Genomic DNA, 18,746 nt, shown 5'->3' on the forward strand with positions numbered 1-18,746 from the left:
CCATGCAGTGACCTCAGAGTGCAGCAGAAAGAGGATACAACGAGACTCATGCTGCAATTCGCACTTTGGTGGAGCAAACCATTGGGATGTTGAAAATGAGCCTCCGGTGCCTGGACCGGTCTGGTGGAGCTCTGCAATATAGTCCACAGTGGGTGTCACGCATCATCGTCGCCTGCTGCACCCTTCACAACCTGCTGCTGCAATGGGAGAAGAGCTGTCTGAGGAGTAAATGAAGGAGCTGCAAGTCTCTTCCGATGAGGAGGACGTCGACAGGGATGAGAATGATGAGGTCTTCGAAGACGAGGATGACAACGATGAGGCCATCATGTTGTCCAGATGAGGCAGGCGTGCTTGAGAGGCCCTCATAGCTGCTAGATTCGTGCAGGATGATGACGACATTGCGTCTGTGAACGTTTAACTCCAAACTGGCTGATGGCAGCACCCATACCCTCTGTGATAAGGCTCCTATGGTGGATGCCCATAATCCCTACATTCCAGGAGGATGATGACGGCATGCATTGGGGACACTGCATAGACCCTCACATAGCTTATGTGAATGTCTGACTCCAGTCTGGCTGATGGTAACTCGCTTGTGCTCTGTGATCATGGAGATGCAGTGGGGAAGCTTCAAATTCTCCTGATCCTATGGCATCCTTCGTGAGCGGAACCCTTCAGGACCACACTGTCACCAGGTACAGATGCTGATGAGATGGGGGGACCAGCCACACCTCAAAGTGCTGAGAGCACACAGAGAGAATGACGGAACTCTGTGCCGCTGGTCCAGGACGTTCTGGCAGAAGTGATAAGCCTCATCGAGATGCAGGCATGACTGATGTGTCCAGTGACTGTGAAAGCGCACCATAAGTGCGCTGGGAATGTTGTACAAAGCACAGGGCAGAGGCCCTGGACTGAAACACCTGCCTTTATCTTATGCAGGAACCAAGGTTCCACACCTGAGTTACACGAACACTGCTCATCAGAACAAGGAGTCATAGGCAAGGCGACATTCTTGGGACTTTATTTACAATAGTGAACATTATGTACAAGTGATTAACACCGATGCCCAGGTTATGCAACTGCATCTTCTTAACATTCCTAACCCTGTCGCCACATCTTAGTGCTTGCCGGACAGGGGAGGTGGAGGCAGCCTGCTGATTGCTATGCCCCGTCTGTGATGACCTTGACGGGCATCCTGTGGAAGGCTCTGGCTTGCTTTCGGGGTCCTGCCTTGTGGCAGTGGCATCCTCCTCGACCTTTGGAGCAGGAACTGCAGGGTCACAGGAAGAGGGGGCTCAGATGGGCCGGACACTCCCCGAGTCACCTGGGTGGACAGGGTGTGCACCTGCTGATCCTCCTCTCTGTGGGTGCCAGGCTGACTTCTTGAGGTGAAAGGGAAGTTGGAGTGAGATTGATCTGTCCCAAACCCCACTCACGATGACACTGTTGGAAGCCAGCTATGGTGTCAGTGATGGAGTTCAGCCTGTGCAGCAGTGCAGGACCAATGTCCTGGACCAAGGTCTCCATGGCAGCCGCCATCCTGCCAGTGTTGACCTCAGTGCATTGGCATGTTGGCGGACGACTCTTCCATCATGCCTTGCAATCTGAGGAGTGCAGCAAATATCTCTTCCTGATGTTCATGAGCTAGTCTTTGCGGCTCCAGCAACAGAGGTATAACCTTGCCCTAAGGCTTCTCATCTGACTTGGACTCAGCAGTTTTCTAGCCTCCAGCAGTCCTCTGAATGCCAGAAATCTGGGGAGTCCCTGCTGCTGCTGCCTGCTGTGGATCGGACAGTGCAATGTGCTCACCAGATTGTGACCCCAAGACTTCTCTAGAACTAGGTCTCACTGATGTGTGTCTCTCTGAGCTGGTGGAGGGTGTGGGTAAGCGCTATGATGGGTCTTCAATTAGGGTGTCAGCAGATTCTTCTGAGGTTTCTTCGGGGCTTGATTGGAGGCCCTGGGCCGTGGACCCCTTTGGCTGCTTCCCAGATGTGCCTGCGAAAGCAAGGAGAGATAATTAGTGCATGACGGGACTGTGGAACAGGGGAATTCACTCACAGCATGGCTGTCATTGATGTTGCACTGCCGGATCCTCACTTGGTTGAGCAGCGCCAACCTCACCGTCAGCACAGGAACGGTCCAGATCATTGCCGTCCAGCTGGATGACTCTATTTTCAAAGTCTGTGAGGACCCTGATTTCAGGCAATCCTCCACCAGTATGTGACCTCTCCCTTTTGTTATGTGCCAGCTTGTCCTGCATGAATACAGATGAAGATTGTGTAAACAAGATGCCTGCCAGGCCAGATAAGGATGCCTGGCATTTTTGTGGGTGGTGCCATGGATAGGATGAGGGCACAATCCGCAGAGCAAATTAAGGTTTGTATGAGAGAGTGAATGGTGATGTCCCTTGAACTGGAAGTAGATGAGATCCTTGTGGATGCATGATGGGTTTGTGAGTGTGTGAGTTGAGGGTGATGAGAAGAGTGACTTACCCTGGTGGAATGGAGGAGATCATTCATCCTCTTTCAGCACTGAGTGGCTGTCCTCTTTTGCAAAGCATTGGCGCTGACCACCGCCTTTCATGATGAATTGGTGACCATGCTTGCTGGTCTTTGCCCAGAGCAGGTTAGAGGACATCATGGCAGCCCTCCACTGCATTCAGTAGGCACTTGAGGGAGGCGTTGCTAATTTGGGGGCGACATGTTTTTTCCCTTTGGCAGGCACCAGTTCCCTGCAGCTTCCTATCCCTTGAAGAATACCAGCTCTGTGCAGAGGTGGCCTTTAAATATAGCGCCCAGACAGCAGGGCGGGCGAAATAGAGGCTGCCCCGCCAGTGACCCAGCGTGTTTCCCAGGAATTAATTATTCATGAGGTGGGACACATTGGGAATAGGATGATATAGCGTGAAAAGCTGCCATTGCGGTTGGCAGGTAAAAAGCCCTTTTTCCCACCCGTTGTCTCACTTTGTACAAATTTGGGACGATTCTGCTCATCGTGGTTGTCTGTTAACTGTCCTCTCAAATGGTCTAGCAAGCCACTCAGTTGTACCAGTCTGCTACAAAAGTGTCAAAAAGGAATAAAATTGGACGGACCACCCAGTATTGACTTAGGCGTCAGAAACGACAGTGGCACAACCTGCCCAGTCGACCCTGCAAAGTGCTCCTTAATGACATCTGGGAGCTTGTGCCAAAATTGAGAGAGCTGTCCCACAGACCAGTCAAACAACAGCCTGACATAGTCATACTCACTGAATTATACATTACAGCCAATGTTCCAGACACCTCCATCCCTGGGTATGTCCAGTCCCACCGGCAGGTCTGACTAAACAGAGATGGCAGCACAGTGATATACACAGTGATATACACAGTGGGGTGAGTTGCTCTCAGAGTATTCAACATTGGTTCTGAACCCCATGAAATCTCATGGCTTCAGGTCAGTCATGGGCAAGGAAACCTCCTTCTGACTACCACTATTGCCTTCCCCCAGCTGATGAATCAGTACTCCTCCATGTTGAGCACCACTTGGAAGAAGGAATGAAGGTGGCAAGGGCATAGAATGTAGTCTAGGTGAGTGACTTCAATCTCCTTCACCAAGAGTGGCTCAGCAGCACCACGGCTGATCGAGCTGGCTAAGTCCTGAAGGACATGTCTGCCAAATTGGGCCTGCAGTAGGTGGTGAGGGAACCAACAAGAGGGAAATACCTACTTGACCTTGTGCTCACCAATCTACCTATCGTAGATGCATCTGTCCATGGCAATATTGGTAGGAGTGACCTTGTGGAGACCAAGTCTCGTCTTCACATTGACAAGTGCACCCACTATCACTTTTGAGAATTAGGGATGGATTCATAACAAACTTAGCAGCTCTAAACTGGGCATCCATGAGGCACTGTGAGGCATCAGTAGCAGCAAATTTGTATTCAACCACAATGTATAGCCTCATAGCCTGGCATATCCCTCACTCTACCAGTACTATCTAGCCAAGGGATTAATGCTGGTTCAATGAAGAGTGCAGGAGAGCATGCCAGGAGCAGCACCAGGCATACCTAAAAATGAGGTGCCAACCAGTGAAGCTGCAACACAGGACTACTTGCATGTCAGATAGCCAGAGTTAAGCAATTCCACAACCAATGTATCAGATCAAAGCTCTGCAGTAGTGCAACATCCAATTTTGAATGATGGTGGACAATTGAACAATTGAGAAGGAGGCTCCACAAAGCTCCCCAACGTCAATGATGGGAGAGCACAGCACAGCAGTGTAAAAAACAAGGCTGAAGCATTTGCAGAAATGTTTAGCCAGAAATACCGAGTGGGTGATCCATCTCGCTGCCTCCTGAGGTCCCCAGGATCACAGATGCCAGTCTTCAGTCCCATGATATCAAGAAACTACATACAGCAATGTAGACCCTGACAAAATCCTGGCAGTAGACTTGTGCTCCAGAACTATCCAGAGCCCTAGCCAAGCTGTCCCAGTTCAGCTACAACACTGACATATACCCGACAATTTCCCAGGTATATCTTGTACACAAAAAAAAAATAAATCCAATCCAGTGAATTACCGCCCTATCAGTCAAAAAGGTGATGCAAATTGTCATCAACAATGCTGTCAAGCAGCACTTACTCAGCAATAACCTGCTCACCAATTCTCTGTTTAAGGTTCCACCAAGGCCACTTGGCTCCTCACCTCATTACATTCTTGGTCAAACAAGGACTAAAGAGCTGAACTCGAAGTGAGGTGAGAGTGACATCAAGACAGCATTTGACCAAGTGGCATCAAGGAACCCTAGCAATATTAAAGTTAAATGGAGACCGGGGGTAAAACTCCACTGGCTAGAGTCATACCAGCACAAAAGTGGTTGTTGGTGGCCAATCATCTCAGTCCCAGGACATCACTGCAGGAGTTCGTCAGGTTCCTGGCCCAAACTGTCTTCGGCTCTTTCATCAGTGACCTTGCTTCATCAGAAGGAGTTGGTGGAGTAGTGCTGATGTCACTGAACTAGTAATCTAGAGGTCCAGGCTAATGCTCTGGAGGACATGGGTTAAAATCCCACCATGGCAACTGGTGGAATCTAAATTCAGTTAATTTAATCCTGGAATTATAAAGCTAGTCTCAGTAATGGTGACCATGAAACTATCATCAATTCTAGTAAAAACCCACCTGGTTCACTAATGCCCTTTAGGGGAAGGAAATCTACCATCCTATCCCGGTCTGGCCTACATGTGACTCTAGACCCACAGCAATGTGGTTAACTCTTAACTGCCCGCTGAAATGGCCGAGCGAGCCACTCAGTTCAAGGGTAGTTAAGGATCGGCAACAAGTGCTAGCCTTGCCAGTGATGCCCACATCCCATGAAAGAATAAATTTTAAAAAAATTAAGGTTAGAAGTGGAGATGTTCGCTGATGATTGCACAGTATGCAGTGACATTGGCAACTGCTCAGATACTGAAGCAGACCTTGCCCGTGTGCAGCAAGACATGGACAATGTTCAGACTTGTGCTGATCAGTGGCAAGTAACATTTGTACCATACAAGTGCCAGACAATGATCATCTCCAACAAGAGAGAATCTAACCCTCTCCCTTTACATTCAATGGAATTGCCATTGCTGAATCCCCACCATCAACATCTTGGGAGTTACCATTGACTAGAAACTTAACTGGCCTGGCCATATAAGTACTGTGGCTACAAAAGCAGTCAGAGGATTGGTAATTCTGCAGCAATTACCTCGCCTTCTGACTCACCAAAGCCGATCTACAAGATACAAGTCAGGAGTGTGATGGAATCGTCTCCACTTGCCTGAATAAATGCAACTTCAACAACATCAAGAAGCTCAACACCATCTAGGGCAAAGCAGCCCACTTAATCAGCACTCTATCACCAACTTAAACAATTGTCCCCTCTACCACTGACGTAGTGGCAGCAATGTGTACCATCTACAAGATACACTGCAGCAACTCACCAAGGCTCCTTCGACAGCACCTTACAAACCCATGACCTCCACTACCTAGAAAGCCAAAGGCAGCAGATGCATGGGAACATTTCCACCTGCAAGTTCCGCTCCAACCACATGCCATCCTGACTTGTAACTATATCACCATTCCTCCACTGTTGCTGGGTCAAAAACCTGGAACTCTTTTCCTAACACTGTGGGCATACATACATAAGAATAACTACAGTGGTTCAAGAAGACAATTGACCACCACCTTTTCAAGGGCAATTACAGTTGAAAAGCGAATGTTGGTCTGGCCAGCGACGCTTTTGTCTAATGAAAGAATAAAAATAAGACCACCTGGCACCATTTTGAAGAGGAACAGGAGAGTTATCATTGATCTCCTGGCCTCTTTTTATTCCTCAACCAACATGGTCACTATCACATTACTGTTTATAGGAGCTTGTTGTGCACAAGTTGGCTATAGCGTTTCTGACATTATAACAGCAAATAAGTTTAAAAACAAAGTACTTCATTGGCTATAAAGTTGGAGTGTCCGGTGATCCTGAAAGGCACTATATAAAGGAAAGTCCTTTCTATATTTTCATAAATATGCAAATGCTTAAAAAAAATGTTTAAAAGAGGTCATATTACTCTGGTGAGAGATTCTAATTGATTCAGCAGGCAGAGACTGATTGAATTTCAAGAAGGGAATTATGATTTTACTACATTACCGAGAAATAGTGAAATCTGTTCTGTCCGAAGGGCTTTAAACTAAATAGAGAGGGGGAGGGTTCTGGAGAGTGGAAACATAGGCTTACAAAGCAAAAGGATATTACATCATTGCAGGGCAGTTATTTAGATAATGATACCCAGAATGTGACAGGAAGGGACAGAGTGTACAAACATTAAAAAAAGCAGCAAATAGGGTCAAAGGGGGAAAAATGGTCAAAAGGCAAAATTAATGACTCTTTATTTAAATGCACATGTGCTCGGAACAAAATAAATGAATTAATGGCACTAATAGAGCTTAATGGGTATGATCTTACAGCCAGGGGTATGTGACTTTTCGAGAGGACAGGCAGAAAGGAAAGGGTGGTGGGGTAGTTTTGTTAGCACAAAATGGACTAAGTATGAAAGCAAGAAATGATGTTAGATTGGAAGATGTAGAATCCATATGGGTGGAGGTAACAAATGTCAAGGGAAAGAAGACACTGGTGGAAGTAACCTATAGGCCCTCTAACAGTAGCTATACTGTAGGACACAGAATAAATCAGATAATGAGGGTATGTAAAATAGGCAGTACATTAATCATGGGTGACTTTAATCTTCATGCAGATTGGGAAAATCAAATTGGCAGAGGTAGCCATGAGCAAGAATTCATAGACTGTATTCAGGACGGTTTCCTAGAATAATATGTTGTGGATCCAATCAGGGACCTGGTAATGTGTAATGAGGCAGGTTTAATAAATGATCTCAAAGTAAAAGATCCCCTAGGAAACAGTGACCATAATATGGTAGAATTTAGCATTCAGTTTGAGAGTGAGAAACTTGGGTCGGAAACAACTGTGCTAAACTTAAAATGGTAATTACAAAGGAATGAGGACAGAGTTGGCTGGAGTGGACTGGGACAGGAGTTTAGCAGAAAAGACGGTTGATGAACAATGGCAGACGTTTAAGAAAATAGTTCATGACTCACAACAAAGATATATCCCAGTGAGGAAGAAGGATTCTAGGACGGGGATAAACCAACCATGGTTAACCAAGGAAGTTAAGGATAGTATCAATTTGAAAGAAAAAACATACAATGTGGCAAAGATTAGTGGTAAGCCAGAGTGGCAACCTGTAACTAGTGGAGTGCCACAGGGATCAGTGCTGGTGCCACAATTATTTACGATATATATTAATGATTTGGATGGGGGAAGTGATTGTACTTTCACCAAGTTTGCAGATGGCACAAAAATAAGTGGGAAGGCAAGCAGTGAGGATGACACAAAGAGTCTACAGAAGGATATTGACAGGTTAAGTGAGTGGACACAAACTTGGCAGATGGAATATAATGTGGGAAAATGTGAGGTTTTGCACTTTGGCAGGAAGAATAGAGGGGCAGAATATTATTTAAATGGAGTAAGATTCCAGAAAGCTGCTGCACAGAGGGATCTAGGGGTCAACACAAAACGTTAGCATGCAAGTTCAACAGGTAATAGGGAAGGTAAATGGAATGTTGGCCTTTATTTCAAAGGAAATGGAGTATAAAAATAGGGAAGTCTTGCTAAAGCTATACAAGGCATTAGTTAGACCACAGCTAGAATACCATGAACAGTTTTGATCCCCTTATCTAAGGAAAGATATACTGGCGTTGGAGGCAGTCCAGAGAAGGTTCACTAGGTTGATCCTGGGTATGGAGGGGTTTTCTCATGAGGAGAGGTTGAGTAGGTTGGGCCTGTAGTCATTGGAATTTAGAAGAATGAGAAGCGTCCTTATTGAAACATATAAGATTCTTAGGGGGCTTGACAGGGTAGATGCTGAGAATTTGTTTCCCCTCCTGGGAGAGTCTCGGACCAGAGAGTATAATCTCAGAGTAAGGGGGCGCCCATTTAAGACAGAGATGAGGAATTTCTTCTCTCAGAGGGTAGTGAATCTGTGGAATTCTTTATCACAGAGGGCTGTAGAAGCCAGGTGATTAACTATATTCAAGGCTGAGATAGACAAATTTTTAATCAGTCAAGTAATCAATATTTATGGGGAAAAGGCAGGAAAGTGGAGTTGAGGATTATCAGATCGGCCATGATCTCATTGAATGGCGGAGCAGACTTGATGGGCCAAATAGCCTACTCCTGCTCCTATGTCTTATGGTGTGCCTCTGAAGAAAGCTACCAGCTGCAGCAATTTAAGTTTCATCCATTGTAAAATAATGATTTTTTTTTAATCATGAGGTTTTGTCAGAAATAGCTTAAAATGAGATTTTGCATCAGTATTTTTATTGGGTTATAAAAGAAATGAAACAATTTAAGCCACCTACAATTCTGTGCCATTATTCAGATGCATTCTGTATGTTAAGCTTTGATTCCTCTTTCATGACCCTTAAAGCATAGAGTAGACCAGTGATTTATTGAAAGGCCCGAGGTGTTCAAAATTTTTAAGTGTTTTAATGAAGTGTCTCTGCTTACAGGAGAATTTATAATATAGTTAGGGTAATTGGCAAAACAACCAGAGGGGAAATGAGAAGAATTATTTGTATGCAATGAGCTTGGATCTGGAATGCACTACTTGACACCAGGTAGGGGTAATGTAGAGGCATATTCAACAGTAACTTTCAAATGGAATTGGATGCATCATTGAAAAGCAAAAATATTGTTGGGCCATAGGAAAAAACGCAAGACGGTAGCACTAATTAGACAGCTCTTTCAAAGATCCTACATAGGCATGTTGGGCTGAATGGACTTCTTTTTGTGCTGTATAATTCTATGAAAGTCATGTGCACAGGAAACAAAAGCAAAATACTGTGGATGCTGGTAATCCAAAATAAGAACAGAAAATACTGGAAATTTTCAGCAGGTCTGACAGCAGCAGTGGAGAGAAAAAACGAGTTAACATTTCAGGTTGATGAAGTCAGTTCTGATGATAGGTCAACAACCTGAAGCATTGGGCAAAATTTAATGGCCCCTGGTGGCAGCTTTTGATGCGGGGAGGACACTTAACCAGGCGGGAGGGTGCCATGTAGAGACCCTGCCGCCTCCCACCTCCATCCAGTTAAATTCGAGAGGAGAAAGTGCATGGATAGCCTTCCTACCCAGATGCTAATTGAGGCCCTAAAGTGGGCAATTAATGTCCACTTAAGGGCCTCATGCCACCACCATTGGTTTTCAACCACCAGCAGGTGGGGACGTCGCCATGAGGGAAGCCCTAAAAGCAAACCCTGGTCAGGTTGGCTTGCAGGCTCCCTGGGTGGTTGGAGGATGTCCCACATTCAAAGGCACACAGTGCCATCAGGAAGGAGTGGGGGCTGCTGAAAGCCAACCCCTGCCCATGCCTCCAACCCCCCAACCCCATTCTTCGCACAACCCCCATCCCCAACAACCTCCATCTTGCCCTCACTCACCTTTGGCTCAGGTTCCCTCATCGATCCTAAGTCTCTGGTGAGTGTATTACCTGCTGCTGCCATCACTCCTAGTGGTGTTGCCTCCAGTGGAGTGCTGCTAGCCTCTGAATGGCCAACAGCTCTCGGTGGGAGGGATTTTCGGTCCTTGGGTCCTTAATTCTGGAGAAGTCCTGACATCGGCCACTTAGTTTCTGAAAGGCACTTAATACAGTGGGCCTTCCCCAAGGAAGGCTTTGTGGGGCTTTTGCTGGCTCTCCAGTGGTGGGCAATACCCTGGTCACCTGGATTAAATTCTGCCCATTAACTCTGTTTCTTTCTCCACAGATGCTACCAGACTAATTAGTAGATCTAGCATTTTTGTTTTTATGTTTGCAGTATAGCTTTGTACTTTCCAGCAGCTCATACTTTTAACTCCCTTGTTAATTCCTCTAAATAAAATGCTCCTTCCATCAGAATAGGCAGGCCTGAGGCATATCTGATATTGGCCCTTCGCTTCACTTATACGTGGCTGATGAAATGCAAGCACTTGCAGAGTCTGCCTAGGCAGTTCACCTGTGAAGCAGATTTAAATTTCTATCTGCTGCACCACCAGCAATGACCCTTAAGTAGAACTTGTGTGAGGGGCAGAAGGGAGGGACGCAATGCTGAAGGGGCCTATTAGGGGCCAGCACTGGTCTTCAGCACTGCAGTGGTGTTGCCAGGGGAAATCCTGCACCTTTTGGCTTCACATTCAGAAAAGTTTTTTTTTAAACGTACCTTTTTGGTGATGACCTGCAGCACTCCCTTTAGGAACTGCTAATTGGGCATCACGTGGACAATGTTTTCCAAATGCAGCCAGCTGCTACCCTGGCAGTCCATTTGCATGGGGGCCTCAAACTGGCATTAGGACCCAATTTGCATTTGCAAGAAACCTTTACAAAGTGTAAGCCCCAGAAACCTCTGTTCCTGCCTTCACCCATTTGGCAGGTGGATCTTCTTTCTGTTTCTGTACCTTATTTGATTTTAATTCACCTTAGTTCCTCTTCTGCTGTTCCTCTTTCTTTCTTAATTTTTAAATCTTATTGGTTAAGGAGATAGAGTTCTGATTCCGCCATTCACCACGGACCTAAATGCTCCTTTATCAGCTTGCTATTCCAGCAATTTGCAGCACTTCTAAGATTTAATCAAGGGTCACGTATTATCCCAAAGGGTCAAGGAGTCACAAGTGGCTATTGAGGAGCAACAGTTCAAAATACAGCACATAATCAGACAAAACAATGGGTTGAATTTCCCCAGTACTTTGAAGACAGGCTTGGAGCCAAGAGGACTGACAATATGGCAGGGGAAGGCATTGGGAGGGGAGCCTGACATCTTTCTTCTGCCATGGCATATTGCAACGGCGGGAACCTCAAGAGTGTGGCCATCCACCGGGCAGCCAATTGAGGCAATTAATCACTCAATTAAAGGCCACATTCTGCCCCCACTGGCATTTTACCAGTGTTTGGAGGGGCTACAGCCACATGGAGAGACTGCCAGATAAACCCTGGCAGCTGCCCAGTGGGTTCCTGGGGAGGTGGGACCCTCCTTGATGAGTTCTCCATGACCCAGAGAGAGGCTTCTGCCAGAGGCAATAGCCGCCCTTGCACCCAGCTGCTACTGGAGCCAAGGTGCCACCGCCTGCCTGCCTGGCCCAGACTTCCCCACCTGTCTTTGAGGGTACCTCAGCATTGAGACACCCTATTATTAGCGATGCAGCCTCAGAAATGGCAACTGCTGGCAGTGGTGCTGCTGAGCTGCCAGCCCTCTGATTGGTTTGGCAACTTTAATTGAGTGCCATCAGCAAAATGCTGCCCCAGGGTCCCCCCGGAGCAGCATTGGCTCCCACTTTCAGTTCTAGCGGCGACTTGTCCCTCTCTGACAAAATTCAACCTTTAGTGGACATACGACCCTTGGTAAGTGAGAAGCTTTACCGGTCTCAGATCGGATGGACAGAATCTGAGGCATAACTGTTTGATCTGTGTAGGCTGCGGTAATCAACCCTTCTCCTCCCATATCTCTCTAGCTGGCTGAAGGATTAAGCTGAAACTCGCATGGATCCCTCTCGGGGAAGCCTCCCTCATCTGCCTTGCTTTTCTTCTTCACTGCGGTTTATATACCTTATTTTAGGGGCCAGTAGATATCTCACATCAATCATTTGCTTTATTAATTTGATTCACTGTATTGTTCAATTATGCAGTAATAGATATCCAGGGCAGACCATTCTATCTGCGCATGGGCCCGGTGAGACCATTCCTTCACTTATCTCTTATATGAACATCTTGTTACCTCCTCTCGGACAGTTTGTTTAGATATGTCTGCCATGAGGCTCCCTCTTATTTGGCCGGGTATGCCTTTACATAGGCATGTTCCTGCATTATGCCCTTGGCCACATAATGAGCCCTTGTGAAAACCTTTGTCCAACATGATTAATATTGTTCTGTGTCAGCCCTGGCAGGCTACTGAAAAATTTCCTACTTATGATTTTCAGACCATTATTTCCTACAGTGCAAATATTTTTCGAGCTGAAAGGGAAGGGGAAAAGGTCTAACTAATGAGTCACATTGTATGAGTGCCCCACTCCAGTAAATTCCAACACAATGTTGATAAAAGAAAATGTATTGTGAGCTGCTTTGTCAAAGCAGTTAAATGAAATGAACTTGAGTTCAATTGAGCATACAATTGAATTTTATGTTGTTGCTACAGCCCCTACCATTGTTTGGTATCAAGTATTAAATTCATGCCCTCCTGAGTTATTGTTAGCACAGAAGAAAATGGTAATCTTAGAAACATGATCTAACAATTATGCCCTGATGATTGTCTTCACACCATTGCCACCAATTCCACCAGAAACCAAAGAGCAACTCTGTATCTGGTATCTGTTTTAAACTTGTCATTATTGAATTATTCATTGTGTTGGGTGAGATAAGTTTAATGCTGGTTCTATTTCTCATCCATTTGTATTCAGACTCCAGTTTCCAATCATTAGAATTCATGCTTCAGATCCCAAATGCAACACTTAAGTGACAGCTAGGAATATAAATTGCCACCATCTCTTGGATATTTTCATGGACACTATACTTGGTCTTTTTCTTTTTTCATTTTGGAAGTAAATTTACCTTTTTGTAGACAGGCTGCTCAGCTATAATGTAGGCCCCAGTGGTCAGCTTGTTGCTGACAAGCAGAGCTAATCTGGAGAGGGAAGGATCAGAGGACAGCATGTCATTGGTAAACAGCAACTAGAGGTATAATAGAGGAAGCAGATCCTGTATGCTGGGACATATGCCTGGAGGAGATAACTGAGTTAAGGTTGGATGAGACCATGGACAATTTGAAACCCAAAGGAAGTAAGTATCTTGAAGACAGTTCTTTGGGGTACTGGGAACTTGGCAAGGAAAGAGTGTTGGGAGTGAGGATGTAAAGTGTAACAATCAGAATGAGTTATATTTTATGGAGATTGGAAGCTGGCTCAGAGGATATTCAAGAAATTGATTTTTTTAGCAATATTGGGGTGGAGAAGAAGAATAGAGGTGAATTTTCTAGGTACAAAAAACAAATCATACTAGTAGAATGAATGTATAATAGCAAGCTAGCTTGGGATCAAGCAATATGCCCAAGTTTCACACTTTCAGATTTAGGTGCTGATGAGTGCCAAAGAGCTTGGCCTTATGCCTCCTGATGGTGTCATCAAGATTTACTAATTAACCTACTATTAACTATTACTATTGACTAATTAACTTAATATTAACTTACCTAATTGATTGACTAGTTATCAATTTAATAATCATATATTTTATATCTTTAACAGAGACCTTGCTGCAAGGAACTGTCTTGTAGGTGACAATAATGTACTTAAAATCAGCGATTTTGGCATGTCAAGACAGGAGGATGATGGAATTTACTCATCATCTGGCTTGAAGCAAATTCCAATTAAATGGACAGCTCCGGAGGCCCTAAACTACGGTAAAAATTATTTATGTTTTATCTGAACTCTGGAAATTTTATGCAATGCATTAGTACCGCAACTACTTATTTACAGTGATTGAATAAGTCAGGTTCCATTGTAATTGCATGGCATTCTGAAATGTTTGCCAGCATTTCTAGAATCTAATTCCAATATATTGCCATATGTTTCCTTGAAAATGTCAGTTGGTGGCCTTGATTATTATTACATTTTCCTTCATTTGTGTTCAATTTTAAATCCCACTTTTTCATAAAGTGCCTACAGATATACAACATGATAGGCAATATGGCCAGAATGGAGATGGACGCTTGCGTGTTTGGTAACGCCGGGGGGAGAGAGAGGTGTAGCAGTATTGCTTTGGGCTTTAGAGTCTTGACAGCCTGAACATATTCTATTTGCACATTTCCCACTATACATCATAGGATTCTCTCAGTGGAAAGTTGGACTTCCTTTGCTACAAGTGGATTTCTGAGTTGCTTTGAGTTCTTCCAGAGATGATCCCCAAGTGAAAACATTAGTGATTTAAATGCTCACAAAAGAATGTTTTATAGTTAATTTTAATCCTGTCTTGAAATATGCAATATTTAAGCTTTTATTGGGCCAGAATTTCCATGGAGTGGCAATCACAGTCTGATTGCCAACATGCTCCTTTTTATTCCTTAGTCTGGAGCTGCACATTTCTTGCCGAACTTCCAACCCGGGCCTGGTAAGAAATGTGCAGTGCAGAAGCTCCGGAGACCACCTCGTGTAGGGCAGCAACATCAGAGGAAGGGAAGCCATGCCCCCCATTTAACAGCACCAGCTGTTGTAAACCAGCTAAGTTTAAAGGTCCCAGCACTTTGAGAATCCAGGGAGAAGGTAAGTGTGTAAAAGGTAAGTGGGTGAGGGGTTAGTGTGGTCAGGGGAGGGGTTAGAGTGGTTGGGAGGGATCGGGTGGTCGGGACGGGTCAGGTGGTCGGGGGGGCTGGTTGGGTGGTCGGAAGGTCAGGGGGAGGGGGAGTGCTCAGGGGAATCAGGAGGGTAATCAGAAGGGTGGGGGTGAGGGGGAAGTTGAAGGAGTAGGGGGGCTAGTCTGGGGGTGTTGGGTGGTCGGGGGAGGTGGCAGGGTGGTCAGAATGGCAGCCTGGGGGTTGGGAGGGTAGTCACGGGGTGTCAGGATGTGGGGGGGATTGGTTGTTGGTCAGGGAGGGTGGTCAGGGGGCTAGTTGGGAGTTCCAGTGAGGGTTTGTGGGGAGTCAGTGATATAGTTACCCAGAGGTAAGAAGCTATTTTAATCCTTCTAGCGTTACCTGGGTAACCATTCTAAGAGTCAGAACTATCTGAAATCTCTGATTTAAATCGGAGTTTCAGATGGTTCCAGGTGCAGGGTAATGACCCAACGGAAGTTTAAACTTCCCGGCAGTTCCTTTGCAGTCTCTCTGTGGGGACTTCCAGGAGGTCCCCCAGCGCATCTTCTGAGGAGCAGGAGTTCTGAGCCATTATCTCAAGCTTATTTTGAACGTTTTGACTTAAGATTTTTTTTGGTGAGATTTGATTTACTCTGCTTAGCTATATTTCTCAAACATGTTAGTATTTTGAAAACAATAGACAAGGCATCAACGGTCAACAAATTCTACCAGATAAGCAAAGGAATTACCCTAAATATTTTCTGAAAACCCTTCCAGCTCTCATCCTAATTCCTCCATCAAGCTGAACACTGACTACTGTAAATTAGGCTTGGAACATAACACACATGAAAATTTCCAAATTTACAAGAAATTATTCGCTGAGACTCAAATTAGCAGGCTACAGTTGCAGCATGCAGCTTTGTAAAAGCTTCCTGTGCTTACTTTACTTTAGTCATTGAATCATGTCATAATCTATAAATTAATTAATCTACTTTTAAAAGGCCCGATAAGATTCCAGATGATTTAGTTGGTAAGCACTCAGTGTGGAACGGAACCAGTACAGACTAATGAAGTCGCAGGTTGAAATCAATGTCTGCTGTGTTAGCTAATTCCACTAGGGCCACTGCAATTGATCTCAGCACCCCAGACTATGGAGAGAAAGTATCATCCAGGGCAGCTGAAGAGCTGAAGTTGTGCTCGTGAGTTGGTGCAGACTTGGGAACCGAGGGAGCAGAGTCTCAAGGAGATGAGATTGAAACACTGCAAGGTGGACTGTCGTTGAGGCAGTCCAAGTTGGAGCAGCCTTTGGAGAGAGTTCCAAGGCTAGATTTTCGAAGGTGATGACTGGAATCCCTCTTGAGCAAAACAGAGTTTCAACGAGATTGGTTGACTCAGTATTTACTGATGAGTGGGTGGGTTGTTGAGAAATCCATGGAATCTGCCTTGGTGACATCTGCCATTTATCGTGCAGTATGATGTGTTCAACCACAGTTTGCCTGTTAATTCACATGTAGCTCATATTAACTCTGAATGTTAGAGTATAAGATAGATATTGTGAACTGTTTTATCCTTCTGACCTTGTATAGTAAAGTTTATTCTTGTTTGTTCAAAACCCATGGAATCTTGTGGCTTTATTCTCTGAACAGATGTCTTGAATCTCAAAGTCCGTTTATTTTAAACAATAAGTTACTGGTCCCTAACAGGATCATAACAAGAACTTGGGGAGGGTCTGGTCCAGGATCATAACACTGTCAATACTTAATATAAACATTTGCACATGAAGAACAGCCACCTGAGCTAGGTATTGGAAGGAAGAACTATATCTAGCAAGAATTGTCATCTTTATCAAGAAGAAAAAGAACACTTCACCCACCTTGCTACACACCATAAAAAACTTAATTATAGATAATATAGCCTTCTCAAGACTTTTATAATAAATTAAGATTTATCTATTTTTAAGTACTGTTTATAAGGCGAAAAGAAAATCCAATGCTTGATATTGATGAAGGGATTTTGATATACTGTCCTGTCACATAGGGCGATACAGTTCCGAGAGTGATGTGTGGAGCTATGGGATACTCCTGTGGGAGACATTCAGCTTGGGAGTGTGTCCATATCCTGGAATGACCAACCAACAGGCACGGGAACAGGTTGAAAAAGGTACAATTTTAAGCATCAATACTAAAACCTTAATACTGGTACAGTATTACATACAGATTTCTGAGTAGTTCTAGTTTGGGCCTGTATTATTTTTTGTCTTCTTTCTGTGATTTGTAAACTTTTCTCCATGTGTAGGGTGATGTAAAAGCCTTTTCTAGATCAGATGTTACAGATGCAATTCACAAAGAAATCTGCTTCAAAGATCATCTTTAGTTAACATCTCAGTGCCTAAAACACGTGTTGCAGACTTGAAGCTAAATTAAAAGATATGTGATTCAATCCCAAGAGTGGATGTTGTATGTCATTTTGTAAAGAGACATGTGAGCAGGCCGAACATAAAATTAGGACTCCTGCTCATGGAGAGTATAAACAGCAACTTAGGCTGAATGGCTTGTTTCTATGTTATAAACAAACTTGACTATGATGGCCACTGCCCACATTTCGCAATCAACTACAGATAATCTTTGTATTTTTTTAAATAATTCATGAGATGTGGGTGTAGTGGGCTAGGCCAGCATTTATTGTCCATCCGAAATTTCCCTTGAGAAAGTGATGGTGAGCTGCCTTCTTGAACCGCTGCAGTCCATGTGGTGTAGGTACACCCACAATGCTGTTAGGGAGGGAGTTCCAGGATTTTCACCTAGCAACAGTGAAGGAACGGTGATATATTTCCAAGTCAGGACGATGAGTGGCTTGGAGGGGAACTTCCAGGTGGTGGTGTTCCCATGTGTCTGCTGCCCTTGTCCTTCGAAATGGTCGCAGTCGTGAGTTTGGAAGATGCTGTCCAAGGAGCCTTGATGAGTTCCAGCAGTGCATCTTGTAGATGGTACACACTGGTGGCAATCAAGAGGGCTGCTTTTTCCTAGATGGTGTCGAGCTTCTTGAGTGTTGTTGGAGTTATACATATCTGTAGCTCTGTCACGACTCACTAGTGCGCTGTAATATCAAGCCCCACTGTGTTCCCCGAGCTGCGACAAATGTGAAAAGTTTGACCAAACCACCAGACTGCCCCAATTCTACCTAATTGTTTAATTTAGGTTAACAGAATACAAGCACCAAGTTTGTAAACTTAATAAGTAAATAACTGTTTATTAAACAAACTGTCATTAACCAGTGATAAAAGAAAGAAATATGAACTGTTAGTTTCCAACATTATAATTTAAACTCTAGCCCCTTCTTAAACCCCTATACACACACATGCAAGACACATAAGACACACAAAAACATGGATTTTAAGGGTGGGGTAAAACAGTTCAATAGCACCAATTCTGGAGTATAGGATTTGATGGGTTGATTTTGATCGATGTCTTCCAAATTCCTTTCAATTCTTGTTGATGACACAAGGTGGTCTTCCAGCACTTTCCGTATTTAGTTCACTGGTTGAGCACATGCCTTTCAATGTCTCTAAGAGTGATTTTCCCCTTTGCCTCTTGACAGAAGTTTTCAGAGAGTCAGAGCAGGTTATGAGAAGAAAATGTCAGCTAGCTATTAATGTGGAATTACTGGAACCTTCCACACACAGGAGAGAGCGGTTTTAGGTCTTTTTCCTTTCAGGCTAGGAGCTATTCTGCTGCACTGCTCTCACATACACCCTGGTCAGCTGGTCAGGAGCCAATTAAAACATTGTTGCCAGGCAGCTTTTTTGGTCCAGGATTCCATTACGGCACCATCCTGTCTTTCATGGCACACTC

The 18,746-nt window shown here is 44.6% G+C and overlaps 1 protein-coding gene across 1 annotated transcript in view; it reads left to right on the plus strand.

Annotated features, from left to right (window-relative positions):
• The window catches only part of fer (fer (fps/fes related) tyrosine kinase), a 423,137-nt gene that overhangs the window by 377,696 nt on the left and 26,695 nt on the right, over positions 1 to 18,746 (plus strand). The window contains exons 17-18 of the mRNA XM_078566022.1: positions 13,853 to 14,007; positions 16,933 to 17,055. Of these exons, the coding sequence (XP_078422148.1) occupies positions 13,853 to 14,007; positions 16,933 to 17,055 (278 nt within the window). The remainder of the gene's footprint in view (positions 1 to 13,852; positions 14,008 to 16,932; positions 17,056 to 18,746) is intronic.

The sequence above is a fragment of the Cetorhinus maximus genome, chromosome 2, assembly GCF_964194155.1.
Source record: "Cetorhinus maximus chromosome 2, sCetMax3.hap1.1, whole genome shotgun sequence".
Lineage (NCBI taxonomy): Eukaryota > Metazoa > Chordata > Chondrichthyes > Lamniformes > Cetorhinidae > Cetorhinus > Cetorhinus maximus.